Genomic DNA, 25170 nt, shown 5'->3' with positions numbered 1-25170 from the left:
CCCATTTATAGCTGATGTCATCTGTGGGACAAAAGTTAATTTGCTTAGGGGCTGGGCCCCTGGGTGATACACACATGAGAGGGCACCCTATGTGTCAATCAAGGCCCTCTCCTAGACTTCTGCAGCACTTATACCAGACACCACATGCAATCTTTCCTACACCCAACAGTGCCCCACACTGCTCTCATTTCCTCTGCTGGCAGCTCTTAGGCATGACCTATCTTACAGCAAGGGTGGAAAACCTCTCCAAGTCAGAGAAAAGCTCTCAGCTCCCTCACCCCTTGCGGCTCAGCTCTCTCCTCACTTCTGCCAAACTGTGCTTAAAGAGCCCGCACTGCCATGGAGCAGCTGTGTGCTAAGTGCTCCCTGCATCTCCCTCTGCAGGTACCCTTTCCCTCCCCTTCCTCTGTGTCACTTACCCCACCCCAGTTCAGTGTCCTGGCCAAGTCGTTCCCAGTCCCCAGAGGCAGGATGGCTACAGGAGGAGGAGGATTCAGGCGCAACTGGTCTAGGATGGAAAGGATCCAGCCCACCTGCTCAAACAAGGAAGGCACCTAAGAAGCGCCCTGAGATTACCAGCTGCTGTGAGCTGATCACCTCAAGAGAACAGAAAGCATTAGGTATAGCGAGAGCAGAGAAGAACATGGAGGCTGGGGTCAACCCAGTCCCTCAGCCATTTCAGAAGCTTTCTACCCTGTAGCTCGAGGAAAATCACAAGTCCCACCATTTTAAGACATGTGTAGCCTGTCCCAAAGCAGAATTGGTGTAACCCTGACCATGGCAGTAAGCCTCCCCAGTGTTTAGCATCGCTCAACGTACCCCACCCAAACTCCAGCACCTTCATAAGTAGTCATAATCGTATTGAGCCCTGCAACCCAGATTCCATCAAGGCTCCTGCAGTCAAGCATCCCAATGCTTCTGCTGCAAAGGGGGAACAAGTGCTTCTCAGTACCTAACCTGGAAGGCAGGGTTAATCTTCCAGAGACAGAGATAAAGCTTGGGAGGATCCTAGGCTCCGGCTGCCACACTTTGCTTAGCTGAGGGTTATGTTCGCACCTGGCCAGGAGCTCCAGGGCTTGCATAAATGGCATTAAAAGGGAAGCAATGACAGCAGTCATCTTCCCCTCTGATATGGAGATATAGTCCTGAAAATGTATAGGTCCCAGTCCACCCTAAAGCTTGATGCTCAGATGGAGATGGAACATTGCATGCTGGAACCCGCATCTCTAATGACAGAGCTTCACGGAGATTCAGTGGGGACACATTGCCCAATTTTGGATTAGATTAGAGGTGTCAAGGCTATGCCCTGTGGGCTGGATACATCTCATGGAGCCACATTATCTGGCATGTAGAGCTACTGGGGAAGCCAGGGATTTGGGAACACGGTAAGTGGGGATGGAGCTTAGCACTTAATTTTGGCATATAAAGCCTTACTGGGAATGTTTGTCTGCAGCAGAGGGGGCAAGAGGTGGGTAAGTTAATCCCTGCAGCTTGGGAATTTTCAGTGGTTAACACTGCTGCTACTTGCCCTGCTGCTGGAGGTAGGTCTGGATATGGTCCATGACCCCTATGGTCTAATTTACATCTAGCTTGGGACAGGAGGGGGGGACAAAGGTGTTTGACACCCTTGGAAGGAGCTGCCACCTCTCCTGAGAGGGCAAGGGGCCTGGAGAAAGGTTAAATCCCCATGACAGCAGTGAAAGCTGAGAGGTTGGGACAACTCACCGTGCCATCCCCGCCACATGCCAGGATGCGGAGGTTGTGTACCTTCCGGTACATCTCTAGCCTGCAGGGGAGCAGAAAAGGGAGGGGGTCACTGATACTCCAAAGAGCTGCAGTGGTCAGTCAGGCTCTTTCCAGAAGGAAAGCTTGCAACCCCATGTAAGTCTCCCAACTACCCATGTTGCACAGGACACTGCACATGCAACACTGGGTTAACTTTCCCAGGCCCCCAACCAGTGGGGTGACCATCTGTCCCAGCTGGAAATATGCGACATCTGGGACACTGCCTCCCTCACCCTCTCCTTCCTCTCTCCCTCCCAAGTTAGCAGCTTGTTGCAGGGAGAGGCAGAGGTGGAGCAGCATGCTGTGACAGGCAGCCTACCCAGCTAACTTCCTGGGGAACCATGCCCATTTCCTTTCCCCACCAGACTGTGCCCCATGCCCAGGACACGCTTTTTAATCTGTGCCTCATGCCTAGCCTCTAAAATCTGTGCCTCATGACTGGCCTCTAAAATCCAGGACTGTCCCAGGAAAACTGGTAGATAATCACCCTACCAACAAGGGAAGCAGGTTAGAATCACTGCCTCCATTGTGCAGATGGGGAAACTGAGGCACAGGGAGGTGACAGGAATTGCCCTAGGTCACCTAACGAGCTGGGAATAAAACTCCAGTGTCCTGGCTCCCAGCCTTGTGTCTCAAGCATTAGACCAGGCTTCCTCTGGGAAGCATTAGAGTCTGAACTAGCTGGAAGATAAGACCCTAGAGACATTCCCTTGGCACTGAGCCTGCACTGGATGCCCAGTCACACAGTGTCCTGACAGGGGCCTTTCAGTAGAGCAGCCCCTTGCCAGCTGGGGAGGAAGGGCCCAAAGGCCCCTGGGAGAGATTCTGCAGGCAGTGGGGACAGACCTGCTGAAGCCCGTACTCACGCTTCCTTAGGGCCACCCTGGCCGAGGTCGAAGACTTGCCGGGGATTGAGATACCACATGAAGGACTGGATGATCTTGGCTCCCTAAGAGAATGACAAAGACCTGAGGGATGAGGACATGAAGAGCCCCATGGGGACTGTGGGGAAAATAGGAATCTGGAGTTCTGATGAGTCGGGCAAGGCCTGGCCGGGGGACAGGATGCCAGTGAGTAAGGCTGGCACCACACAGGCTGCTCCTGTTTTCACAGCTGAGACACCACCAAACACTGGCTTCTCAGCAGCTGGGACGGGATGGCTCCATGGGGCTGGATTCCCAGGGGCACACAGGACAAGGATCTACCTGATTGCCCCCACTTTTGGGGTTCACAAACACCAGGAGGGGCTTCATGAGCGGTGCTGGCATGGGCTTGATAACGAAGGGTTTCCATCGTCCCTCCTGCAAGAGACACCAGAATCCCATTAACAAACTGGGGAAATACCAACTCCCACCTCTGACTGTCTCCCAGCTCTCAGGCACAGCAGCATCTAGACATGGGGTTCACAATGCACTATACCACTCCTGAGCCCAGTGGGATCCAGCTACAGGGCCCTGTACTGGTCTTTGCCCCTCCACAAAGATCCACCCCCATCTTTTTTCCCTCTTCTTTTCAATACCCCTTGAGATCCCAGACCTGCCATTCCAAATGCTGCTCATGTCTCAGCATCCTCCCTCCATTTCATGCTACTCAGCTCCTTGTCACAGCTCATGCCCTCCTCTATCTGGCACACTGCCTGCCCCAGCTCCCATTTCTGCCCTCAGCCTCCCCACTTCCCTTCAGTCCTGCCCATTCCCAGTCACTCTGGCCCTGCTCTCTGACCTCAGGTCCCTTTTTGCTGGATTTCCTCTTGAATGATGTCCTCTTCTTCTTCTTACTGGACTTCAATGGATTCTAGTGAAGAAAAAAAACCCCCACATCAAGAGCTGTTGGCCAAGAGGGAATCCGTGAATTAAACAAGAGAGCGAATTCCATTGGAGAAACTCACCTGGGGGCGCCGGACACGCAGGATCCAGGTGGGTGGGACAACAACAGCAGCATGAGCCCCCAGTGAGCAGGGTTCCTCAATGTGTTGCAGCATGAAGCATGACACCTTACTGTGGTACTGAGAGGGAGAGAGAACATGGCTGCCCAGTTGCTTGGGCATGGCCTCGAATGCCCTACTTTCAATGTATGCAGCACCTCCCGCTCCTGAAATGATGCAGGAGCCTATTCATGGCCAGGCTTCCAACAGGGGAGAAGGGGGCAGGGGACCTGGATGAGGTGAGCTCCCAGCAACTGCAGCAATTCCAGCCTCTCTGACTAAGAGGCACTGTAGGGAACAGGTCATGAACACTGACAGAGCTCCTGGCTCGTGTTTGAAATCTGCATGGCAATCAGGGGTCACCAAAGCATATACAGGTGTGAATGGCAGGACTGTACTCACAGCTTGCTTACACCAGGAGCAGCTGATGGCCACAATCTCCTTGCTGTGGAAAGCAAACTTCTGCTGGAAACCCTGAGGAAGAACAGAGGAAGAGCTCTGAGCAACTCTTGCAGTGAGGGGCCCGCTGAAGGGGAAGAGAGGCTTGACAGGAAGGGCAAATGCTAGCTGCAAGAGTCAGCCAGTGTGCCCAAGGTCTCAACCAGATGGCTTCCCAATGCCAGGGCCATGGACAGGGATGTCCAATGTGCTCCAGCAGTTGTCCTTGGAAGCCAAGGAAGGCCCTAGCCTAGGGGCTTGGGGAGGAGTGGGGAGTCCCTTCAGAACCTACTGGATTCACTGGGAGTCCAAATCTGCATGGGAATCCCAAGACTGGATGAACCTGGGGAGAATAATCTATTGGGTGTTCACAACTGCTCCACTCCCTGCCTGAAGGGAAAGAGTTAAGAGTAGTGGCTCTAAGGGAGCTGGAAGCTGTTCCCAGGAGGGACTGCGGGATTCTTTCCTATGGACCCTAGATAAGTCATCTTCCCCAGCATGTCTGACTTCAGCTCCTTTTCAGATTGAGGGAGGAGCAAGAGGCCTTCTTACCTTTCCACACTGTCGGCACTTCCCTTCCTGGCGTCTCCGGTGTACCCAGTGATGTCGGACAATTGCAGGCTAAAGGGGAAAAGAAAGAGGCCAGGTTCAAAGAAAAGGCAGAGAGATGTACACACAGGACCTAGTCAGTACTCTCTTAGGCCAGCACCCAGATCATTTCTCCCTTGTATTTTCTTTAGCTTTGAGGGGGGAATGCAGGAGTCCCTATGAACTTCCCAAAACAGCCATGAAGAGGTTCACCTCAATCAGCACTCAGCTCCGGGCCAGGCCACAGAAGACAAGGGCCCACACAAAGATCTCTGAGAGATGCGAGGGCCCTTGCACTTTACCCTGAATCTTAATAATCCTCAGAAGAAACCCATGCCTGGAACACTGCTGTACTACATTAGAGCTGAGTTTAACTAAATAACCATTGTTTCTTGCAGCATCTCAACTAATATCTGGTTTTCAGTTTCAAAAGCAAATGGAATGAAGGCAGCAGCCAGTTACTGCCTATGGTCAGGTTGGGCTGATACAACCGAATGTGTCCTCTGCCAAACTGTTCTATGCACAACTCAAACTTTTTTTTATAGCTCAAAAAGAACCATAATAACCATGCTCAGCTTCTATGTAGCACTGGCCTACAACCAGGCCTCCATAATCAGGCAATCATCCTGCTATTTTTCAGTTGACACTTGCAGAAACATGTAACATGTTTACATAGAACATTGTCATAGTCAGGGAAAAAGCTATTTTTCTTAAAACAGAACCTGAAAATGTGAGGTTGACTTACACATGAGACTGACTTGAAGCCAGAACAATACAGAATGCTGATTTAGTTAAACCAACCCACACTTCTTCTTCCCATCCCTACCAGATAAACCCAGCTTATACTGCTTTAGCTGGCTATTGTGTGATTCTAAACAGATGTACTTAAATCGGCATACACAAGTTACACTGACATAACTAGTAACAATGTAAACTGAGGCAGCTTGTGTGTGCTGACTAGTCCTCACTCAGGACAGCACCTGACAGTTATGTTCCTAAGGAACTTGTCTGCAGCCAGGTTAACCCAAGCACTCCTAGGATAGACAGTCTATTCTCCAGAATGGGGATGCAGTTCCCCTTCAATCCTGCAGCAAGAGTACCATTCACATGTGTGGATCACCAAAGCTCCTCTCCCAGAGAAGGAAATGGGCACCAGTGTGCAAAACAGGGAAATCCAGAGGGCGGGCAGTAGACAAACTAGAGAGGCTGAACTTTCTGCACAGGCCAGCACTGAGGCACACACAATTAAGATGAATAAATGGAAGAGGACTGCAGCAAGTCTGAACTGTTCCTCTTACCACAAACCGCATCTCTGCCAAAAGCCTGTTAGTGCCTCTGAACAGGCGCATAACAGCAACAAGAAACCTGAATAAAGATATCAAAGGAAGTATGAAAATCCCCAGTGGGAAAAACAGATGCCCAGCCCAGTTCATGACAAGGAGAGCACTAGAGGGGTTTGCAATCTTGAGCACGGATGAAGAAGGCAAAAACTCAACATTGCCAAACTTGTGGTGCTTGTTGGGAAGACGCACACAGCTCCACATAACCATCATGCTCACCCCATTCTCCTGGGTTGTCCACCCCACCCCACTCCCAATCACGGGTAGCACCACATCCACACAAGCTGACAGTTCGCCAATGAGCACTGCTATAGCTGATGCCTCCTCACTCTGGGAATGCTGGGAGCCAGGTCACTTGCACATGTAACCTGGGCGGTACTCCAAGAGGCACCCCCTCTCCAATTGAAGGGATCAAAGCAGGTGCACAAGCGCTGTGGGAGATGTAGGGACTCTCCTCCCCCTATAGAGCAGAGCCAGACCACCATTGGGGACTTAACCATATACCTTTTAATACTGGGAATATAACAGGCATAAAGCAGAGGGTATAGTGGACACTACAATGCCCCAAGGAGGCAGGATTCAACAAAGATTAGACACTTACAATCACTGACAAAAAACAGGGTTAACAAAATATAAAACAAACAGCAGAACAAACAATACTGGTTGGTAAAATATAAAAAGGCACAAAATGCAAAATGTCAAATGACAAGGAAATATAGGGCCTTGGTACCTGGAGGGGGAAAACCACAATGGTCCCTTTCCACTGCAAGAAGATCTACTTCTTGTTATCTCACTCACCCCAAGTCACCTCATTTGGGACTTGAATCCAAATCTCCCATGTAGTAGGCAGGAACACTGCCACACAGCCACTGCTGGTGGCACTGCTCCAGCCTGCTAGGGGTCTTGACCTTCCCGGAGCCCCGGGCCCACATGGAGCTGCCTGGCCTCTGATTGGAGGAGCTGGAAGCAGAGCTGGGAACCTCTCAGGTCACTGCTCAGATCCTTCCTGGAGCGGGGGGAGCCTCTTCTGCTGGCTGCAGCCTCTCCTTGGGGATCCTGGAGACCAGTGAGGAGCCTCTCCTGCTGGCCGCATGCCACACTGCTGAGGGTCCCACTGCTGCCTGCAGGTCCTGCTCTTTCAGGCTCTTCCAGGGCACTGCTCCTGCCCCGCTGGCCAAGCTCTTGCCAGCTCTGTGAAGCTCCTTCCTTGTTGTCCCTCACTGGTCTCTCCCCTGAGTCATCCCACGCTGCCCTTTTATCCCCCTCCAGGTGATCCAAGGGGCCAATCAGGAATTGGGGGTGGGGGAGGAGGGGTCTCTGGGGCCTGATTGGTGAGGAAAGGGAATCCCAAGTCCTCCAATCATCTTTTGCCCTTTCAAAACCCCTGAGCTAGGTCAGTGCCAGCTAGCCCATCACACACACATCCAGCATCTCTGTGTCAGCTCGTGAGCCAAAAGCCCTGTGGGGCAGGGATGACTCATTCCACGGTCTGAGTGCAGCCAGGCACAATGCTAGTGCTTAATGACTGCTGAGGGACTTCCATCATCCCAGCCAGGGGGCTGATTTGGGTAGGGGCAATATGTTCCTTCAAACTTTTAAGAGAAAGAGACAGACAGACAGACAGACAGACAGACAGACAGACAGACAGACAGACAGACAGACAGACAGACAGACAGACAGACAGACAGAGACATGCGCACACACACCATATTCTTCTCTCCTTTGTCTTCCTCACTCAGAGAAGAGGGGGTATCACTGCTGGGGGAGCCTGAGGTCACTGCACAGAACAGCAGCACTACTTCCCTGCTCTCCACTCAGCAGCTATTGAGATACAATGGGAAGGGGAAAATAGGCCTGCATGACCTTATGTTTGCTTATTGTTCCTCAGTGTGCTTTGTGCCCTGTCACAATTGTGGTGAGGATGCAGTTCACCACCAAACAGCTGGATGTTTCCTCAACCCCTGACTCACAGGACACATCCAGTCCCTGATGCCATGTTGTTCAACCTGCAGGGCTCCACACAGATTCAGGGGGAGCCCTGTGGGTTGTGCCCCTGCATGCTAGATTGGGAACACAGGACAGAGCAGGGCCCGATCCTGGTGTGTGGGGGCCAGATGGGGGTGCTGAAACTGCAGAGCCTGATCCTAGCCAGGCAGGGGTGGTGTGCCCCCATGCCATCTCTGTCCAGGCAGAATCAGGCCCCAGGGCCTAGCACTGCCTCTGGCTGGCCCCCACCCAGCCAGGATTGGGCTCCAGGAGGCGGTGATGCAGGGCACTAGAGCCCAATCCCAGCACACAGGGGTGGCTGGGGCCCATTCTGCACTGTGGACCACCCCATACCATCCATGTGGCCTGAGGGGCCAGAGGTATGAGCATCATTAACAAGTACTCCTGGGTACTTTATGTGGTACTCCTAGTTCTGTATTCTATTGCAAAGTGGTTCAGTGGTTGGAAGGTACTTTCTTTACAGCACCTTCAGGGGTCTAGCTTTACTTCTTGCTTACAACTGATAAGGTAGTTCCTGGAGGTAACGGTCCCAGGTACTGTAACAATGGGCACTTTCCAAGTTGGTTGGGCTAGGCTCTCTTTAGAGTCTCCAGAGAACAGATTCTAAGCTTTGCTTCCATCTTAACAGCTAGCACAGTGCTGCTCAGGTGAACCCTCACTGTGTAGCTCCCCCAGGGAGACCCTAGGTCCACATCTTATCAAAATCTCCCTTGGAGATGCCGGCTGTTTTGGTTTGCCCCATGTCTAGCTGGTGTAGACCCTATCCAGTCCCCTAAGCACCTGAGAAAGCTTCTCCCTAGGAAAGGCACAGGGTACTCTCACTAGCCTTACTCCAGTGGTGCTGAGGATGGCAGGAGAACTCTCCAGAGGGTGCATTTGTTTTTCCTCTGTAAGTGGCACTAAGCGGGCACTTCTCTGGCACCAGTGTGAATTACTACTGGACACAGCCTGGAGGGCAATAAAGCAAGACTGGACATAACACTTCCCCCTAAACACCACAGGACTCCCTTAGAGGCTTGAAAGAGTCCAACCATCAGCCATGCTCTTTTTCATTCACTCAAAGGCAGCACTGGGCAGGCTGACATTCCTCCCAGGAAACATGTCTCTGGCCCAGGAAGTTCAGAGTGCTGGTCAGCAGCTGCCTGGGTAGTGGCAGGTCCCACTGTAAGGAGCGTGAGTTCCTCCCATCACTTACAACAACTCTTTCTGGCTTTATTTCACAGAACCAGCCCACATGATGCCCCTCCAGTTCCAGAGCTCTTGGCATTTCAAGGGGAACACAAAGTCTGAGCCCCTGCCCACAGCAGACAGAAGCCAGTCTTTCTGAGATCTCCACAACAAACCAAGCCAAGTCTTGCCCTGCCCATTCCCTCCCTCATTCCTCAAGCCCTTTGCCACTAAATGGGAAAGGGGTAGAGGATCTCCCCCTGGCAAACACTAGAAGTAGCTCCACAGAGCCTCTCACCTCCCGAACATTCCTCGATCCTGACTCCCTGAAGGAAGGTTTGCAGCGGAAATTTATCTGCAGATTTAATGCACACAAGCAAGGCATCAGTGAAAGCATCATCTGAAGGGAACCTACTAAGGTCTAGTTTGATGTGGCAGGTCCTGGGGCTTCCTAGGACAGGTGCTGCTTATTGGAGATGCCCCAACTCACTCCCCAGTAAAAGAATTTGCACTAGGGGACTAAAGTGTACAGAGACCTGCAAGCAGTCTGCCGCCTTCTGAAGGGGCAGTGGAGTGGGGTATCTCCCTCATAGGACAGTACACAGCTTCCAGTAACTGCAGCATTCAGAGCTCATGCCAGAGAGCAGGCTGACCACAGAGGGGCTGCCCCAGCTTTTCAGATCCAAAAACAGGCTGTAGTGTGCTTTACTCACTTTCTCCAGCTGCTCTATGCAGGGTGTGTGCACCACAATCTTGCAGGCTGCGCATTTGCGCCTGGTCAGAGGCTTTTGCTGGGACAGACAGAAAAAAAAAAGAGCTAGCCATTCATATTGCTACTGATTTACCAGTCAGGAAATCTGAGATCTCCAGCCCATGCCCTGGGGGAGCTCCCAAGCGTGAACATCTCTATGTTCTGCAGTAGGGGAAGCCAGATGGAGGAATGAGCATGGACCTGAACTCACACTAGGCAAGAGCCTCCCCTGGTCTAAACAGCCTTCCTCCACCAACCTGCCTCAGCCTTGCCCTGAAGCAGCCTCCTCTGTGGCAAAAGGGGAGGAGACACCCCACTGGCCAGCCAATCCTACGCATCTCCCAAAACTGCCACAAGGGTCCAATTAGCACTACCTGGCAATGCTCACTGAGAACAGGTCGAGACCTCAGGCTCATGGTACATGAGCCAATGATCAGCTACTGGGAAGATAAGATCTCTACCCCCAGCACCCTGGGCTGAATCTCACCTGAATGCAGAGTGAAGCAACATGTTACACTTAGTCCATGCCAAATCTTTGGAATGATAAACAGTGTTAAATCTAGAATATGCTGTGAGCCCTTGCACGTTAAGGATTAATATCACTGTTTGTCTGCACAGTTCTGACTCACCCCTGGAGGGCTGGCCAGAGCCAGAACATCTAAGCTCTATCCCTGCTGCTGGGGGAGGATGTGCAAAGGGGGCTTGGAGCAGTGCATCCTGGGATGCTAGAAGACTAACTTGCTTATTTTACTGCTGTGAAGCCACCCTAACCATAGCAACCCAGAGTTAACCCTCACCTGAACTGGTATAATTTTGAGATACTCAAGGGCACTTGGCACAAGTTCATGAACTTTAACATGCAAATGCTTATGTTTCAAGTGCTCTTAGTATGGTCCAAATGGAATGTGCAACCTCACCCTCAGAGAGGTACGTCCCTGTGGGCAGCCCAGCTTCTGAGGTCACAGAAGTGGATGCCTGGAGTTCCATTTCCTGGCTTGCTCTTTTGTCGTGGGGTCCTTCAGGAGAAATTGTGGAAACAGTTCCCTCTTTGGGGTGTCTGAGATCACAGGAGCCCCTCCCAGTAAATACTTCTGCCTGATAAAGCCACCCCTAACAGATTGCAGAAGGCCACACACCTGCTATGAAGTTCCAGCCCTGATGCAGCCTCAGCATCAGGCAGAGTCTGGAGGGGACCACACTCCCTCTCCCATAAGCATTAGTCTTTTCTTTGCTCAACCCTCAATCACCTCTAGCCCTAAACTGCTGTGCAGAGAGGAATTCCAGGGGTTCTAGGTGGCACTAAGTCTCCTCCCCAAAGGAAACAGGGCTGACCACTGGTTACCTGAGGCTAACTTACCAGCATCTTGGCCACACAGTTCTGTTCCCCCACATAGCAGAAATCCCCAGATGCATTGGTCTCAAACCAGATGTGTTCCCCATAGACCGCAGTCTCCTGAAAGGCATAAGACAATACTATCCTGAGGGAGGAGCACTGTGCTGATCTCAGGGACTGAAAGGGTCCCAACACTGCTCAGGACCCATTGTCTTCAAGGCATCCTGCTTGTGACAGTCAGACGCAAGAGCCTAAGGATCAGGCACTGTGATCGTAGGGTGCACGGAGACCCCGACTTTCAGAAAGAAATCAAAACCCTCTCAGAGCTCACAACTGGCCCAGATATAGCAAAGCCCCAGGAGAGTGTGTAATCTCTCTCTGAAGACTGAGGGTAGGACCGCTCCATACAGCAGTTTGCATGATTTAATGCAGCCTGTCTGCAAAGTGTCCCAAACAATGTGGCTCCTGGGCACTGCTGGGCAAACACACCTAACTGCCAGGGACTGCCCTGTTCTCCCTTTAGTGGCTGGTGGACTGCTGTATCCCACTTAGGGTGCTTGTACACATAACAAAAATGGGCTGTTTTTGTGTTTTAATTGTGTCACACTGTACATGTGCAGGGTTTTTTTAATGATTTAAATGAGTTTGCTGTGTTGCAAGTAGTTTAGTTTGCAATGTAGCTATTTGTAATGTTGCAGCCTCAAGCTGCCAGCAGGTGGATGCTGCCTCAGCTTGGGCTCAGGGCATTAGGGAACAGCTGAATTGCACTGGGTGCTGCCCTCGAGCTGAAGCAGCACCCACCCACTAGCCACCCACCCAAATGGCCCCAGGGGGAAAGCCCAGGGCTCCCCACAGCTCAGGGCCCACCAGCAGCTCACCCCCTGGATGCAAGAGAAACAGGCAGGCTCCGTGCTGCGGAGAGCCTGGTTCTTCCTTCCACGGCAGTGACACCCCCCAGAGCCACTCAGGCAGGGTGCTAGCTGTGTGGGTGCTGCCCTAGCTTGTAGGCAGCACTCACCGGGTCCAACTCTTCCCCAAGCCCATGCACTGGGATCCTGCTGGGCACTGTGCCCCATGTGGGTTCAGGGAAGAGTTGGATCTGGCAGGTGCTGCCTGCAAAATGGAGCGGCACCCATGCATCTAGCACCCCCAGGGAGTGCCACTGCCCCAGAGGGAAGGCCCAGCCTCACCCCCCCAGCTCAGGGGCTGTGTCCCCCAGTGGTAGCTCGCATGGGCAAGCTCCACTGAAGGAAAAAAAAAAAGTGGCAAGGGGCCTGATCCTTTTTCCCGGTGAAGCCTGCTCGCCTCTCCTGTGGCTACAGGGTGAGTGAGCAGCTGGTGGGACCTGAATTGTGGGGGGCATCAGACCTTCCCTCCATAGTGGTAGCACCCATTCACTAGCAGCCCACTCAGGCTGCTCAGCCCACTGGCAGCTTGTCCCCTGCAGCCACAGGGCCCACAGGAAGGGAATAAAAAGGATTGGACCCCTCACCGTAACAGTGATGGAAATCCCTAAATTGAAATGGTATAAAAGTGGCCTTAGTGCCAATTCGAAATGGACAGCTGTCTTCACAGAGCAATCAATTCACCCTCTGACTGCTTCTCCTCCTTTTGGAACCAGCTCTACAGCACCCAGGTGAGCTCACTGCTTCTGAACACAATTCCAATAGGACTGAGTACCCCAGAGCAGAGCATGTGTAGAGGGGCTGTCCCCTTCCTGCTCCAGGATAGGAGAACTCAAAAGGACAAGGCCTGAAACCAGCTTGAAGCTGCCTGTGCAAAGGGGCATGTATATCTCGGGTGAGGAGAAAGTGGTGACTTCCATTCCCTGCTCTAGAACCCAATTTCCACTCTCCAAGTAGTCACACCTGTCTTCTGGGGAAATGAGCATGCTGCCCCGTTTTTCCTGGCACCCAAGGGCTGGTAGCTAGCGAGGCTACAAATGTGCCAAAACAGAAGCCACCAGCACTGACTCATGTCCCTCCTGCTCTCCTCGCTGGCAAGGCCATAAGCCTAATGCAGTAATACAGAACCTCAATCAACTGCATGCAACATGAAACACAACTTACGCTCCAGTCCACAGTGCTGCGGATCTGCCTCTCTGGGTCACTTCTCAAGGCAAGTGCGGGGCTTGGCTGTGCGACCATGTGCTGGAGGCCAGACTTGGCTATGGCTTTCCTGGAAGACAAGGGAAGGGTGGCTGTAACAGTGCATTGGAAGGTGGACTTGTGTAAGGTACTGCATGGATCCTCAGTTGGGTAAGCACTGCTGGAGGTGGATGGGGTAGAGCATTAGCCCTTAGCACTACTCCCAGCAGAGGGCCCAGAAACGATGCTGAGTACCCCGGAATTAGAGGCTGGACAATACCACCCTCCCCAGCCACCCATCAACACAGGGTTTGCTGAAGGTGCTGGGATCTGGAAGCCCATGTGGAACCCTTTCCCAACCATGCACCTGTGGCTTCCTTCTTCCCTCTAGTGCTGGCTGTCACAGAAGGCAGCTTATGGATCTGCTGTAGGCTTTAAGCCAGGTGTATCGAAGTCATCTGGTCTCTCAGGCTGGGTGAGTGGTGCAAGGCTGGTCCATGGGCTGGATTTGGCCCAAAGAACCCTCACCACATTGCTGCTCTGGGACCTGCGCCGCACTCAGTGCCCACTCCAGCCAGTTTGGGGCAAGCACCTCATGCAGCACAGTATTGGACTGGCTGGGGCAGGCGCCATGTGCAGCATGTGCCCTGGGCTGGCTGGTACATGTGAGAGCAGCCCAGGTCCTGCATGCAAGACCCAGGGGCAGCACCAGGGGCTGGATGATGGGGCTCTGTGGGCCAGATCCAGCCCATGAGCCATATCTTTGACACCCCTACTTTAAGTTAACAAAGCTGGCATTAGCGCAGACAACAGAGAACCCAGCCTCTAGATCCAGAGGTGTTGGATTAGTCCCAAAGCTGACTATCCACCACCTGTGATACCTTCCACTATAAAGCTAGGAATCTTAGACTTGCCCCAGCAGAAGCCAGGAAGCTCCCAGGAGTGAAGACTCATCAGACACCCTGGGATACCACCTCACTTGAGTGTCACATGTTGGTGGAGAATCAAGAGCCAGAAGAAGTTGGGTGGCTGCCTGCAGGCCCTGGCTCATAAGGGGCTTTCTGCCTGCAGGTCAGGTGCTTGAGGGCAGTTACCTTCTTGAGGCTGAGGCAGCACCTGGGTAGAGCAGGGCAGCCGCTCAGCTGAGGCCAAGAACATGACACAGGGTTGGAATTGTTCAGCCATGGGAGTGCCATTCCCATCAGCTGTGGGGAGAAGCACTGTGCAGCCACATGGGCCCTGCAGAGCAAGTCAGCTCCAGACTCCAGCCATATCTCTATCCCTCTCCCAGCTCAGAAGCATTTTCCTCTCTCTCCATCAAATGCCCTCCTCTAATCACCAGTTCACACCCCTCAGTTTCTGGCTTTGGTGCAAGGGGTGGACAAAAACTTGTCTCCTCTGGCCTGTGACTCTCAATTCAGAAAGAGGGAAAAGGAGATGTCAGCTCCTTGGCCTCTGCTTGGTCATAGCCAATCTCCAAAATGTTGCATCTACAAATGCACTGAGAGCTGAAAGGACTGAGCACGGGGTCTGTTAGGTGAGACCCATGGGAGCTTGAAACCCCAGCCCCCTCCCTCCACTTAGTATTTGGTACATCATGCCACTATCAGCCTCACTCCCACCTTCCCTACTCCAATCTTGCCGCACTGTGTATCACTCATCCCCCACCCCCTGCCTGGACAGCCCCCTGAATGCTGCTCCTCTGGGAACACCATACATACAGCAGCAAAGGGCTCCAGCTTTCAGGGGAGGCACCAGTACAGGGGCCATAGGCAGGCTCTGCTCCCAAACATTCGTGTGGGGCTGCTGACGCCGGTGGCATGCCTTCGGAGAGAACCCTCTGTCTCTTGGTGGCCAGCTGGGCTCTGCCTTGTGGGAGCAGCACACCCAGCGTGAGGACCTCGCTAGCGCGCCGTGGCTGGCTGAGGCGCCGGTAGCTCCCATACAGCCCATAGGCTGCCTTGCTGTACACCACGTCAGCAGGCAGGAGGTGAGATGACTTGCGGCGCAGGTAGCGTGGAGCACGCAGGAGGTGCCCCACGCTAAGAGGGCGTAGCACAGGGGGCCAGGTCTGCCAGGGAAGCAAAGCTTGCTGCTCATGCCTGTCCTGCTCTGCTTCCTCAGATCCAGAGGTGACAGTCTCTTCCCAGTAGGCTTCCTCCTCTGGCCCCTCCTGGGGTGACTCGGATCCAGAGCCCTCCTCATAAGGCAACCATTTCCCTTCCTCTTCCTCCCTCGTTTGGATGAGGCTGGCCAGTAGCATGGAGGGGCCCATGAGGTGGGTGTCGATGGCACGCATCTGGCCCCCATACTTCTTCTGGACTGAGAATCTGGGGCTGACACATGGGGGGGTGGTGCTGGAGCGGCGCCGGGTGCTCGAGCTGCCCTTCCTGGAGGAGCCCAGGCACAGTGAGAGGCCCTGGAGCGGGGTGCTGGACCGACAGCGGTGCTGGGCCAGTGAGGCAGAAGGCTGGCCCGCCAATGAGCGCCGCCGGACCTTGCCAGTGGGCACTGCCACGCTGGCACGCCGGGACCTCAAACACCCCTTCTTCCTGAAGTGCCTTTTAAAAAAGGTTTCCATAGTGACTGGGGACACCTCAAATTGTGGCTGTTAATACAGAAACCAGCAATTAGATGTGTAAGGCCTCCTGCCATGGCTACATATCCTCATGTGCCAGAGGAGATGTCCACAAAGCTCTGGAAGGGCTCAAGATAGAGCAAGGACAACAATCCCAACCCACAGACAAAGGAGTTCCCTTAAGGATGCTCCCATCTTGTACCCTCTCCTGGTGGGCTCCTGGCTCTGGGGAGGACAGGAGGGAAGGTTGTTGTGACAGCTATGGTCAGGCCTCCATCTAGGGAACAGGACAGCAGATATGAGGAGCTGGTCAACAAGCTACTCACTCTCCTAGTGCAAGACAGCAGGGCTCAGATTTAAACAGAGACATGATTCTGCCCCTGGACCCAGTTTGGGAAAACTATGGCACTGGGAAGGAGTCAGGCTGCAGGTCCCAGACATGCCCCAGAGCAACAAATGGGTTACAGGCTGCTAAGCTGCTGCTCATCCCGGGTGTCCAAGACAGCATATGCCACCCCTCATTGGAAGAGAGGAGTCTGTACAGGGGATCCCACTCAAGTCTGTCCTGCTGGTCAGAAAGGCCGCAGAGAACACTCCCAGGGCAGCTTTCCACAGTGAAATGCAGAGCTCCTCTAGTCAAGCAGAGCAAACTGGCACATACAGACAGCCTGGGCCTGGGCACATATTCAATCTACCACCTGCTGGTTAAAAGGACACATGGAGCAGCTGGACAAGGAGAACACAAATAGCTGCAGAGAGACTCTGCAGGCCAAGGGCTCAAAGGGATAGTCACCAACCCTTACACAAAGCTCAGGTTAGGAGCCAAATATTGAGCCCATGCACTCATCCCCTTTATGGTGGTGCCTGTGCTTCCCTCAGCTCAGTCCAGGGTGCTGCATTGGGTGGCATCACTCAGTTTCTAGTCCCCTCTGTGTCCCGTGCTTGTCCTCACAGGATCAGAGTGCTTCTAGCTCTTCTTCTGAGCTAAACTTTCACTTCCTGCTTCTCAGAAATTGACCCAAGCTGTTACTGACCTCCTAGCTCCCAGCACTGGAGGGCACTGAAGTGTTTCAATGGTTAACAAGGTTCCTTGGGTAAATGTGATATCTTTTATTAGTCCAACTAAATAGTTATACAATTGTTCTTTGCAAATTTTCAGGTACAAACACCCTTCTTCAGGCAGAGGGAGTGTTTCAATGGCTAACTGCAGGCCACACTCACCCCCTTGTGGTCATCAACGGGATTGCGGCTACTTCCTATTATTCTCTCTCTGCATAGAGCTTTGCAGAAAGAATTGTTTTGGTCTGATTGTCTTTTGTAATTAAGGTGTAAATGCTGGACCAGACACAGGTTCCCTTTAAATCAGAGACATGCTCACCAACAACCTCCCTTGAGCAAGGTGGGACAGAGACATAGTGCTGGGTGCCTTTAGTACAGACAGCTGGGAACTTCATGCTCCACTTGCATAGAGAAGACCATGGTATATTTATCAAGGTCAGGGATTATCAGGTGCAACTATGCCTATGTTCTACTTTCAGTATTTCCCATGCTCCTGGGCTTTTTTGGTTGCCACATGAGGCAGGAAATGAATGTTTTCCCCTTCCTGCTACTACATGCATGTTGGAGGTAAGAGGAGGGAGGAGTTTGCCTTCCTTTGAAGCATTGGATGTTAGCTGCAGCCAGGATCAGGGATTTTGACTGGGGTGTACCAGTGTTCCTTCCTGGCTAGAGGGTCTTGCCCCTCTGCTCATGGTCAGACCTGGCTTACCCCATTGCCAGACTGGCACAGACTGTGGGGGGTTTTTACTTTCTTTACTTTCCTCTGTAGCAGGGGGCATGGCCCTCTTCTTGGGATCTCTCAAGTGCATTTCAACACCCTTGCCACAGCAGAAATTTGGCTGCCACAGTGACCCTGCTTTTATCCATGGCAGATTAAGGTGTTACCTCTTGTGGTTGTGTCAGGGTTGGCCACGTAGTTCTCCTAATATGTTAGACATTTGATTTGTATACGATAGTCTGGATAGGGATGATCCTGCATCATGCAAGGGGCTGGAATAGATGACCTCTGGAGGTCCCTTCCAGCCCTACTTTCCTATGATTCCTAGAGGCAGGTATGGTAACAGCTTCCTTCCTGTTGCTCTTGGGAAGATCCCCTGCCCACAACTGTTCCCCAACTACTTCCCCCTCTTGCTACCTTATCCCAGTTGCCTACTTGTAAACTCAAGCACTTAAGTAAGATGCACTTAAATCTAGATATATCACAAGCTAAGCACTCAAAAGTTTACAAGGAAAACACTGGGAGGGCAGAGAAGGTGGGGAAGAAGGTTCTTGCCAGGACCTGAGGAGCATGGAGCCTAGCCAGGAGATCTGGAGCAGAGCTGAGCAGAGAGAGGAAAATAATCCCATCTGTTCTGCTCCTGGTGGAAAGAGCTTTAAATGACTCTTAAGCTTTCTCTGCCCAACACTCAAAGCTTGTCAGGTTGCCAGGATACCACAGCTGCATGTGAACAGCTTAAAGCTGCTGGCAGAGAAGTTTTAGGCACTGGCTGAAGCACTCTGACTAACATGCAAAGGTTTAATTTGGAGGGAGATACTTTGAACAGCTCTACAGGCCTATTCTCCAGATGGATTTTCTGTCCTACTGCTCAACCTGCCTTCAGCCATTTTTACAAATAAAAAAATCCAGGAAATCTTCACAAGCAAAACCTCATTATATCAGAATTAAGGTTCCTCAACAAAAACAAGTGCTAACAAAGCAAGGGAATCACAGTCTATGCCAACTTTCATACCCAACACCCTAGCAGCCTTCAGTCACTAGCCTACTATCATCACTGTCCTCAGATACCTAGTATGGCCTGACAGGATGCAATACAATTTGGTATGGGTGGATGGCCATCCACCACAGCAGTTAGGCAACCTGACAAACATCTGCCACGCATTGCTGTCTTGCTGCCTCCTCTCTTCTATGTATTTACCTGAAGTTCAATATGTTCCCAGGAACTGAAAACAGTGTGGTACTACACAGCCTTAGATCCTGCAGCAACAGGTCCATATAAGAAGGCAGACTTGTTAGACAGGACCTTTGCTGCCCTGTTCATTTTGGATACAGACCCAAGATGTCAGAGTGTGGCTCTGTTTAGTGCTACATAAGTTAGTCAACTGGGTTTTGTTTTGTTTTTAGTTTTAAAGTCAACACAGAGTTTGTATTGTTGAGAAGTAAGAGATCTTGAGTGTGTGCTTAGCTCTCTTGCCCCCTCTTCCACCAGTAGGTGAGGATGCTAAGAACTGTAATAACAGGATTAGGTTGGTCATTGCATTAGCAAGCAATACAGTGCTACAGGATGGAAGTCAGAGTTATGAGATACAGAAGGCTTTGCACTTCTATGGGGTGTGTCTTGGGGGTCCAGACTACTGCTAACCTGAAAGCAAACCTAAGGGCCTTGCCTCCACTGAGGGTCTTCTGATAGGGCAATATTGGTTAATTTTTTTGGCAGGCATGCTACAAGTTAGCTCTGCACCATCCCTAAGTGCCACTCCAATTCCCTTCCTCTGCCTGATCTGCTGCTCCTTCTGCTCTCTGTCCCCTCCTTGATCTGTTGTGTGCCCCACACACAGACTTCCCATGACACTTGGGGCATGCATACAGCAGGCTGGTCACCAGTGTGACAGAGCTTGGACATATATATTTGGAGCCATTTCAAAAAGCAGCGCTACATTCTATTTGCTTTGTGTGGGCACATTGAGAAGGATGAAAATGTTACAAAACTGCTCCAACTTTATCCCTGGCTAAAGCAGGGTTAGAGTTGGGGCAGTTCTGCTACATTTGATATTTCCCAGTTTGTTCATGCATAACAATCAGAATATACCACCTGCTTGGAAATGGCTCCAAATGTACATGTGTCCATACCAAAGTCTTCTACCACAGTTCACTGCAGCTCCCCCACAAATGGCACTCATGGTAGGGTGAGTGTAAGGTGCCTAGCAGTGCTTTATCCACCAGGCCATCTTACTGTGTCTAATTTTGGGTCCCCCACTATAGAAGGATGTGACTAAGTTGGAAAGAGTCCAGTGAAGAGCAATGAAAATGGTGAGGGGGCTGGGGCACATGACTTATGAAGAGAGAGTGAGGAAACTGTTCTCGTAAATAAACTGACAGGCTGTAACGCAGATGATTACATGGTCAGGTGGGTGGCAAATTGGCTTAGGGATCGCACCCAGAGAGTGGTGGTGGATGGGTCAATATTGACCTGGAAAGATGTGGGCAGTGGAGTCCCACAAGCCTTGGTCCTCGGACCGGTGCTATTCAACGTCTTCATCAGTGACTTGGATGAGGGCACGGAGAGCACCCTATCTAAGTTTGCAGATGATACCAAATTGTGGCAAAGTTAACACACACCAGAGAGTAGGGAACAGGTCCAGGCAGACCTGGACAGGTTGGAAAATTGGGAAGAATGAAACAGGATGAAGTTCAGCAAAGACAAGTGCAAAGTGCTGCACCTGGGCAAAAAGAACCACCAACACACTTACAGGCTGGGGTAAGACCTTCTCAGCAGCACAGCAGCGGAAAGGAATTTTGAAGTCACCTACTCCAAGACGAACATGAGTCATCAATGTGATGAACTGATCAACAAAGCTAACCACACTTTATCATGCATTAGCAGATGCACGATGAACAGGTCCAGGGAGGTGATGCTTCCCATCTATGCAGCTCTGGTCAGGCCACAACTGAAGTATTGCATCCAGTTTGGGGCACTGCATTTCAAGAGGGATGCAGAGAATCTTGAGAGGGTTCAGAGGCGGCCACTCGTATGGCCTGCAGGCAAGGCCCTGTGAGGAGAGACTGAGGGACCTAGATCTCTTCAGCCTTCGCAAGAGAAGGCCAAGAGGTGATCTTGTGGCTGCCTATAAATTCATCAGGGGAGGGCATCAGGGCATCCACTCCCTGGAGTAACCAGGAACAATGACCACAAATTGACGGAGAGAGATTCAGGTTGGACATTAGAAAGAACTTCTTTATAGTAAGGGTTGCCAGAATCTGGAATGGGCTTCCAAGGGAGTTGGTGCTCTCTCCTGCCTTGGGGGTCTTCAAGAAGAGACTGGACAAGCACCTACCTGGGCTCATCTGACCCCAGCGCTCTTTCCTGCCCAGGGCAGGGGGTCAGACTTGATGACCTACTGAGGTCCCTTCCGACTCTAACATTTATGAATCTATGAACTGGTCTTATTTAGTCTGCAGAAAAGAAGACTGAGAGGGGATTTGATAGCACCCGTTAACTATCTGAAGGGTGGCTCCAAAGATGATGGAGCTAGACTGTTTTCAGCTGTGAAAGATGACAAAACAAGAAGCAATGGTTTCATGTTGCAGCAAGGGAGGTTTAAGTTAGATATTAGGAAAAACTCTCTCGCTATGAGGGTGGTGAAGCACTGCAACAGGTTACCTAGAGAGGTGGTGGAATCTCCATCCCTGGAGGCTTTTAAAGCCCGGCTTGACAAAGCCTTGGCTGGAATGATCTAGTTGAGGATGGTCCTACTTTTAGCAGGGGGTTGGACTAGATGATCTCCTGAAGTCCCTTCAACCTTAATTTTCTATTGACATTTATACACATACATTTTCATTCCCGGATGTACTAGAGATCTGGTGCACACAAGCTGACGCACATGGTGCTGCAGTGCTTGCAGTTGCATAAGCAGCAAAATGCATGTCAGCGCAGAGAAAATGGCAGCAGTGCACTTTTGAAGTAAAACACCTTCTCTGTATTTTTGTTCAAAAGGAGACCACCACCATTTTCTGTGTGCTGATGCACATTTTGCTGCTTATACAACTGCAAGTGACACAACGCCAGGCACTTTTCAAAGTGCCCAGTGCTGTGGTGCTAGCATATGTAAAAATACCCTATGATTCTGATTGGCCTGTTGAAGCTGCACATCTGCATACTGATGTGGTCACTTGGGGTGTTGGTGGCAGGTGAATGCTTGGGTGCCACAACGAGGTGGGTGGGAATGGTTTTTCATTTGCACAATTTCCCTTTTTTTCAGGTTTACATTCTTACAAGAAAACAGACCTGAGGCCCCTTAGCTTTGAGTGAGTGGGTCTCTAAAGCAGCATGGCTCCTTTTAATCTGAGGGATCTCACAGTAATTGGCAGCACCCGCAAGGGGACTTTCAGGAAGGGATGTGTGGCAGAGACATAGTAGCAGCTGAGCAACACAGTGGCAGCACAGATCCAAATGCAAAGAGAAGTCCCACGTGCAACTGGGATTGCAGGGAACTTCAGAAAGAGGCAGGCAGCAGGGAACAATTTATACTGGAATTTCGTCTTCCAAACCACCATAGTGGATGCTTCAGAGCCTGCTTGGGAGCAAAACCAAGTTGTCCTGGTAGAGCTTTGTAAGGGGAGGACCTGAAACTGCAGTAGCAGGGGATGTTCGAGTCCTTGTGACTAAGTGGTGCATGGGGAGGCCTGGGACAGGAATAACCAGGAGAACATGGGTTGAGACTGACTGGTCTCTACAGAGTTTAGAGCCCCAAAAGCTCTTGGCCTCATGTGCTCAGATTTCTATGCTCTTGCCTTGGTTTGTCACTCTGGACACTTTAGATAAAGAGATACATCCTGGCACTGGCAGGGTGAGGGAGGAGAAGGGGGCAGGGATACTGCACGCCTGGGCTCTTGTTACAAGCAGCTTTGCATTATTATAATCCCCCTGCAGGAACAATGCGGTGCCTTTGATCTACTAACAAACTGCAATCAGGGCCCTGATGAGCTTTTCTAACTGGACTATTTCCCGACAAAAGGCAGCTGGGGCCTCCTGCATAATAAACAGGCTGGCAAAGTCAAGATGACAGAGTCCTCTCACTCACTCACTCAGAAGTAGAGAGAGATAAAAGTAAGCTCGCAAAGAGCCTGTTGTTTCCCAACCCAGACCCGTAAGTTTTCTGCACACAAAAAAGAGAGGTGCTGATTGCAGGCCTGGGGTACACTAGGCCTGCAGAGAGTAAGCCTAAAGAGTAGAGGCCCAGGGGGTGGCCTGGTAAAACATCAGGAATCTAACCCATTAACCTGCATATGGTCAACATCCCTGCAAGGTTTAGATGCAACAGAAAAGACATGGAGATCAACCAGTTCATCTAGGTCTTCCTGCACAATCTCCAGGACTTTTCCATTGCCCAAGTTATTCCCTGTGCTTCCCATCACCTTTAGCTGCACTCCCGTGCATCAGACTGGAAAATTTCTCCCCTGCAGCCCCCTCCCTGCTCTGGACTGAGCTTCTGTCTGGTTGATTTGGAAAGAATCCCTTCCAAAACTGGGCACAGCAGCAGAGAGTTGACAAGAATTACTCCACCTGACTGCCCAGAGACAAGAGTCCCTCATTGATGCTGCTGCTGTTTTGTGCCCATGCAGCCATGCTCTCTTGGCAGATGCTGACTGGGTGAGGAGGTGCCAGGGCTGACAGCATATGACATGAACACATTTGAGTTTAGCAGATTGGATTTCTCTTTGGCAAGGACAACCGACTTGCATAGCACAGAAACACACAAAAAAGAAAAGCGCTATTAATAAGCCTCCCTGAGTGACAGTGAAACCTCTGGATTATGCCTGCAGCCTCCTCACCATCAGGACACTGCGGGGACCTGAGGCCAAGGCCTGGGAGCTTGTTCAAGGAATTCACTCCAATGCCTCTCTCAGTTCGCATTCCACTGCTTCCCCGCAGTTCCTGTTTCCACAGAAATCAGCTATTCCTTCATCCTGAAGTCACTCGAGCTTACTCCCCCCCATGTGCAGCGCTAAGTTGACTCCTTGTCTGCCAAGAGGCTGGCTGTGCCACCCCACTCCTGCTCACAGGCCCTGGCTGCTAGTTTCCTCCTCTCCAACCTCCCCACCCCTTAGCTGGGCTGGATTCTGCCACTTACTACTTCACACGTTCAATGAAGAGTGATCCACGCCCTTCCCGTCAGCCCTACGTTCGGCTCTGCAGTGAGCCAGGTGCATGGGGGTGATTGCACTTCCCCATGAAGGATCATTTAGTGGCCGGTGGCAGGGACCAGATAAGCTGGACCAAGAACTTGATATGGTACAGGCAGTCCGATGCACCTGTGAAGGGAGCAGCTGTCTGGGAGCATCTGAGCCCTGTGTGGTTTGCTTCTAGCTGAACTTTTCTCCAACTGTAACCTGTCACCCACCATCCAGGTAACAGAGCCAGAAACTCCCTAATGGGGCTGTTCAGTGAGGACAAGGGCCCACTGAAGGGCCCATTCTCAGTCTGAGAATAAGGTGTCAACTGACAGGCCAAGCCAGGGAACATGAAGAATAAAATGCACACACCTCTGAGTGTGCAACCGATTGATCCCACAGGGCGGCCCACCCTCAGCAGTCCTAGCAAAGGGGGTGAAGCTCTTTGGGCAAGAGGATTCTACCAGGGTTTTCCGAGTATGGACTAACGTTCAGCAGAGCACTTGTCCTGTCTGCTGACTCTCCCCCTTGTTGTGATGCAGCTTGATCTTCCTTACCATTCACCGCTGCAGACAGGGCACAAATAATCTGACAGGCAATGGCCGCTGCTCACAAGAGGAAGAAACCAGGCACACTGAGCTCTCAACAGCTCCTAAAAGCTTATCAAGCTTTCAAAGGGTGCTCAGCACTTTTCAGGATGAGGCCCTCAATGAGAAGCAGTTGATCTGCCATTCTGCAAAGGGGAGTGGCTGGTGAGATAGAAGCAGGTCTGTGTGTCCCACCGCTGGTGCTGACAAAGCAGGGGTTCTTGGTCTCGCTGGCCTCTGGCCTTGACAAGCAAAATGAGGAATAACTGCAGAACAAAGGAGCTGAGGGGGTTCACTACTAGGTGTGGTTTCATAGTTTGTAGGGTCAGAAGGGACCTGAGCAGATCATCAAAGTCTGACCCCCTGCCATGGCAGGAAAGAGTACTGGGGTCAAAGGACCCCGGCAAGGTGTTCATTTAGCCTCCTCTTAAAGACCCCCAGGGTAGGAGCCAGCACCACCTCGCTTGGAAGTTGGTTCCAGATCCTAGACACCTTGACAGTCAAGTACTGCCTCCTGATGTCTGGTCTGAATCTACCCTCTGCCAGCTTGTGACCAGTATTTCTAGTCACACCTGGTAGTGCTCGGGGGAACAGGGACTCCCCCATTGCCTGCTGCTCCCCTCTGACTAGTTTGTAA

At 51.6% G+C, this 25170-nt stretch overlaps 1 protein-coding gene across 5 annotated transcripts in view; it reads right to left on the bottom strand.

The window, feature by feature from the left end:
* Window positions 1–25170, bottom strand: part of DGKZ (diacylglycerol kinase zeta) — a 94956-nt gene that overhangs the window by 27351 nt on the left and 42435 nt on the right. For 3 of the 5 annotated variants that reach the window (XM_019551252.1, XM_019551253.1, XM_019551254.1), the window contains 12 exons: window positions 13403–13511; window positions 11358–11453; window positions 9963–10040; window positions 9548–9604; window positions 4700–4768; window positions 4112–4183; window positions 3674–3790; window positions 3508–3579; window positions 2991–3086; window positions 2652–2734; window positions 1726–1786; window positions 420–533 (listed from right to left, as the gene is read on the bottom strand). In XM_019551252.1, coding sequence (XP_019406797.1) covers window positions 420–533; window positions 1726–1786; window positions 2652–2734; window positions 2991–3086; window positions 3508–3579; window positions 3674–3790; window positions 4112–4183; window positions 4700–4768; window positions 9548–9604; window positions 9963–10040; window positions 11358–11453; window positions 13403–13511 — 1024 coding nt within the window. Of the gene's footprint in view, window positions 1–419; window positions 534–1725; window positions 1787–2651; window positions 2735–2990; window positions 3087–3507; window positions 3580–3673; window positions 3791–4111; window positions 4184–4699; window positions 4769–9547; window positions 9605–9962; window positions 10041–11357; window positions 11454–13402; window positions 13512–15141; window positions 16024–25170 lie in introns of those variants that run through there. The other 2 variants (XM_019551249.1, XM_019551250.1) reach the window with 2 other exon arrangements.

The sequence above is a fragment of the Crocodylus porosus genome, unplaced genomic scaffold (genome assembly GCF_001723895.1).
Source record: "Crocodylus porosus isolate Cpor-Errol unplaced genomic scaffold, CroPor_comp1, whole genome shotgun sequence".
NCBI classification, from domain to species: Eukaryota; Metazoa; Chordata; order Crocodylia; family Crocodylidae; genus Crocodylus; species Crocodylus porosus.
The sequence above is the reverse complement of the archived record's forward strand: the minus strand, read 5'-3'. Positions and strand labels throughout refer to the sequence as shown.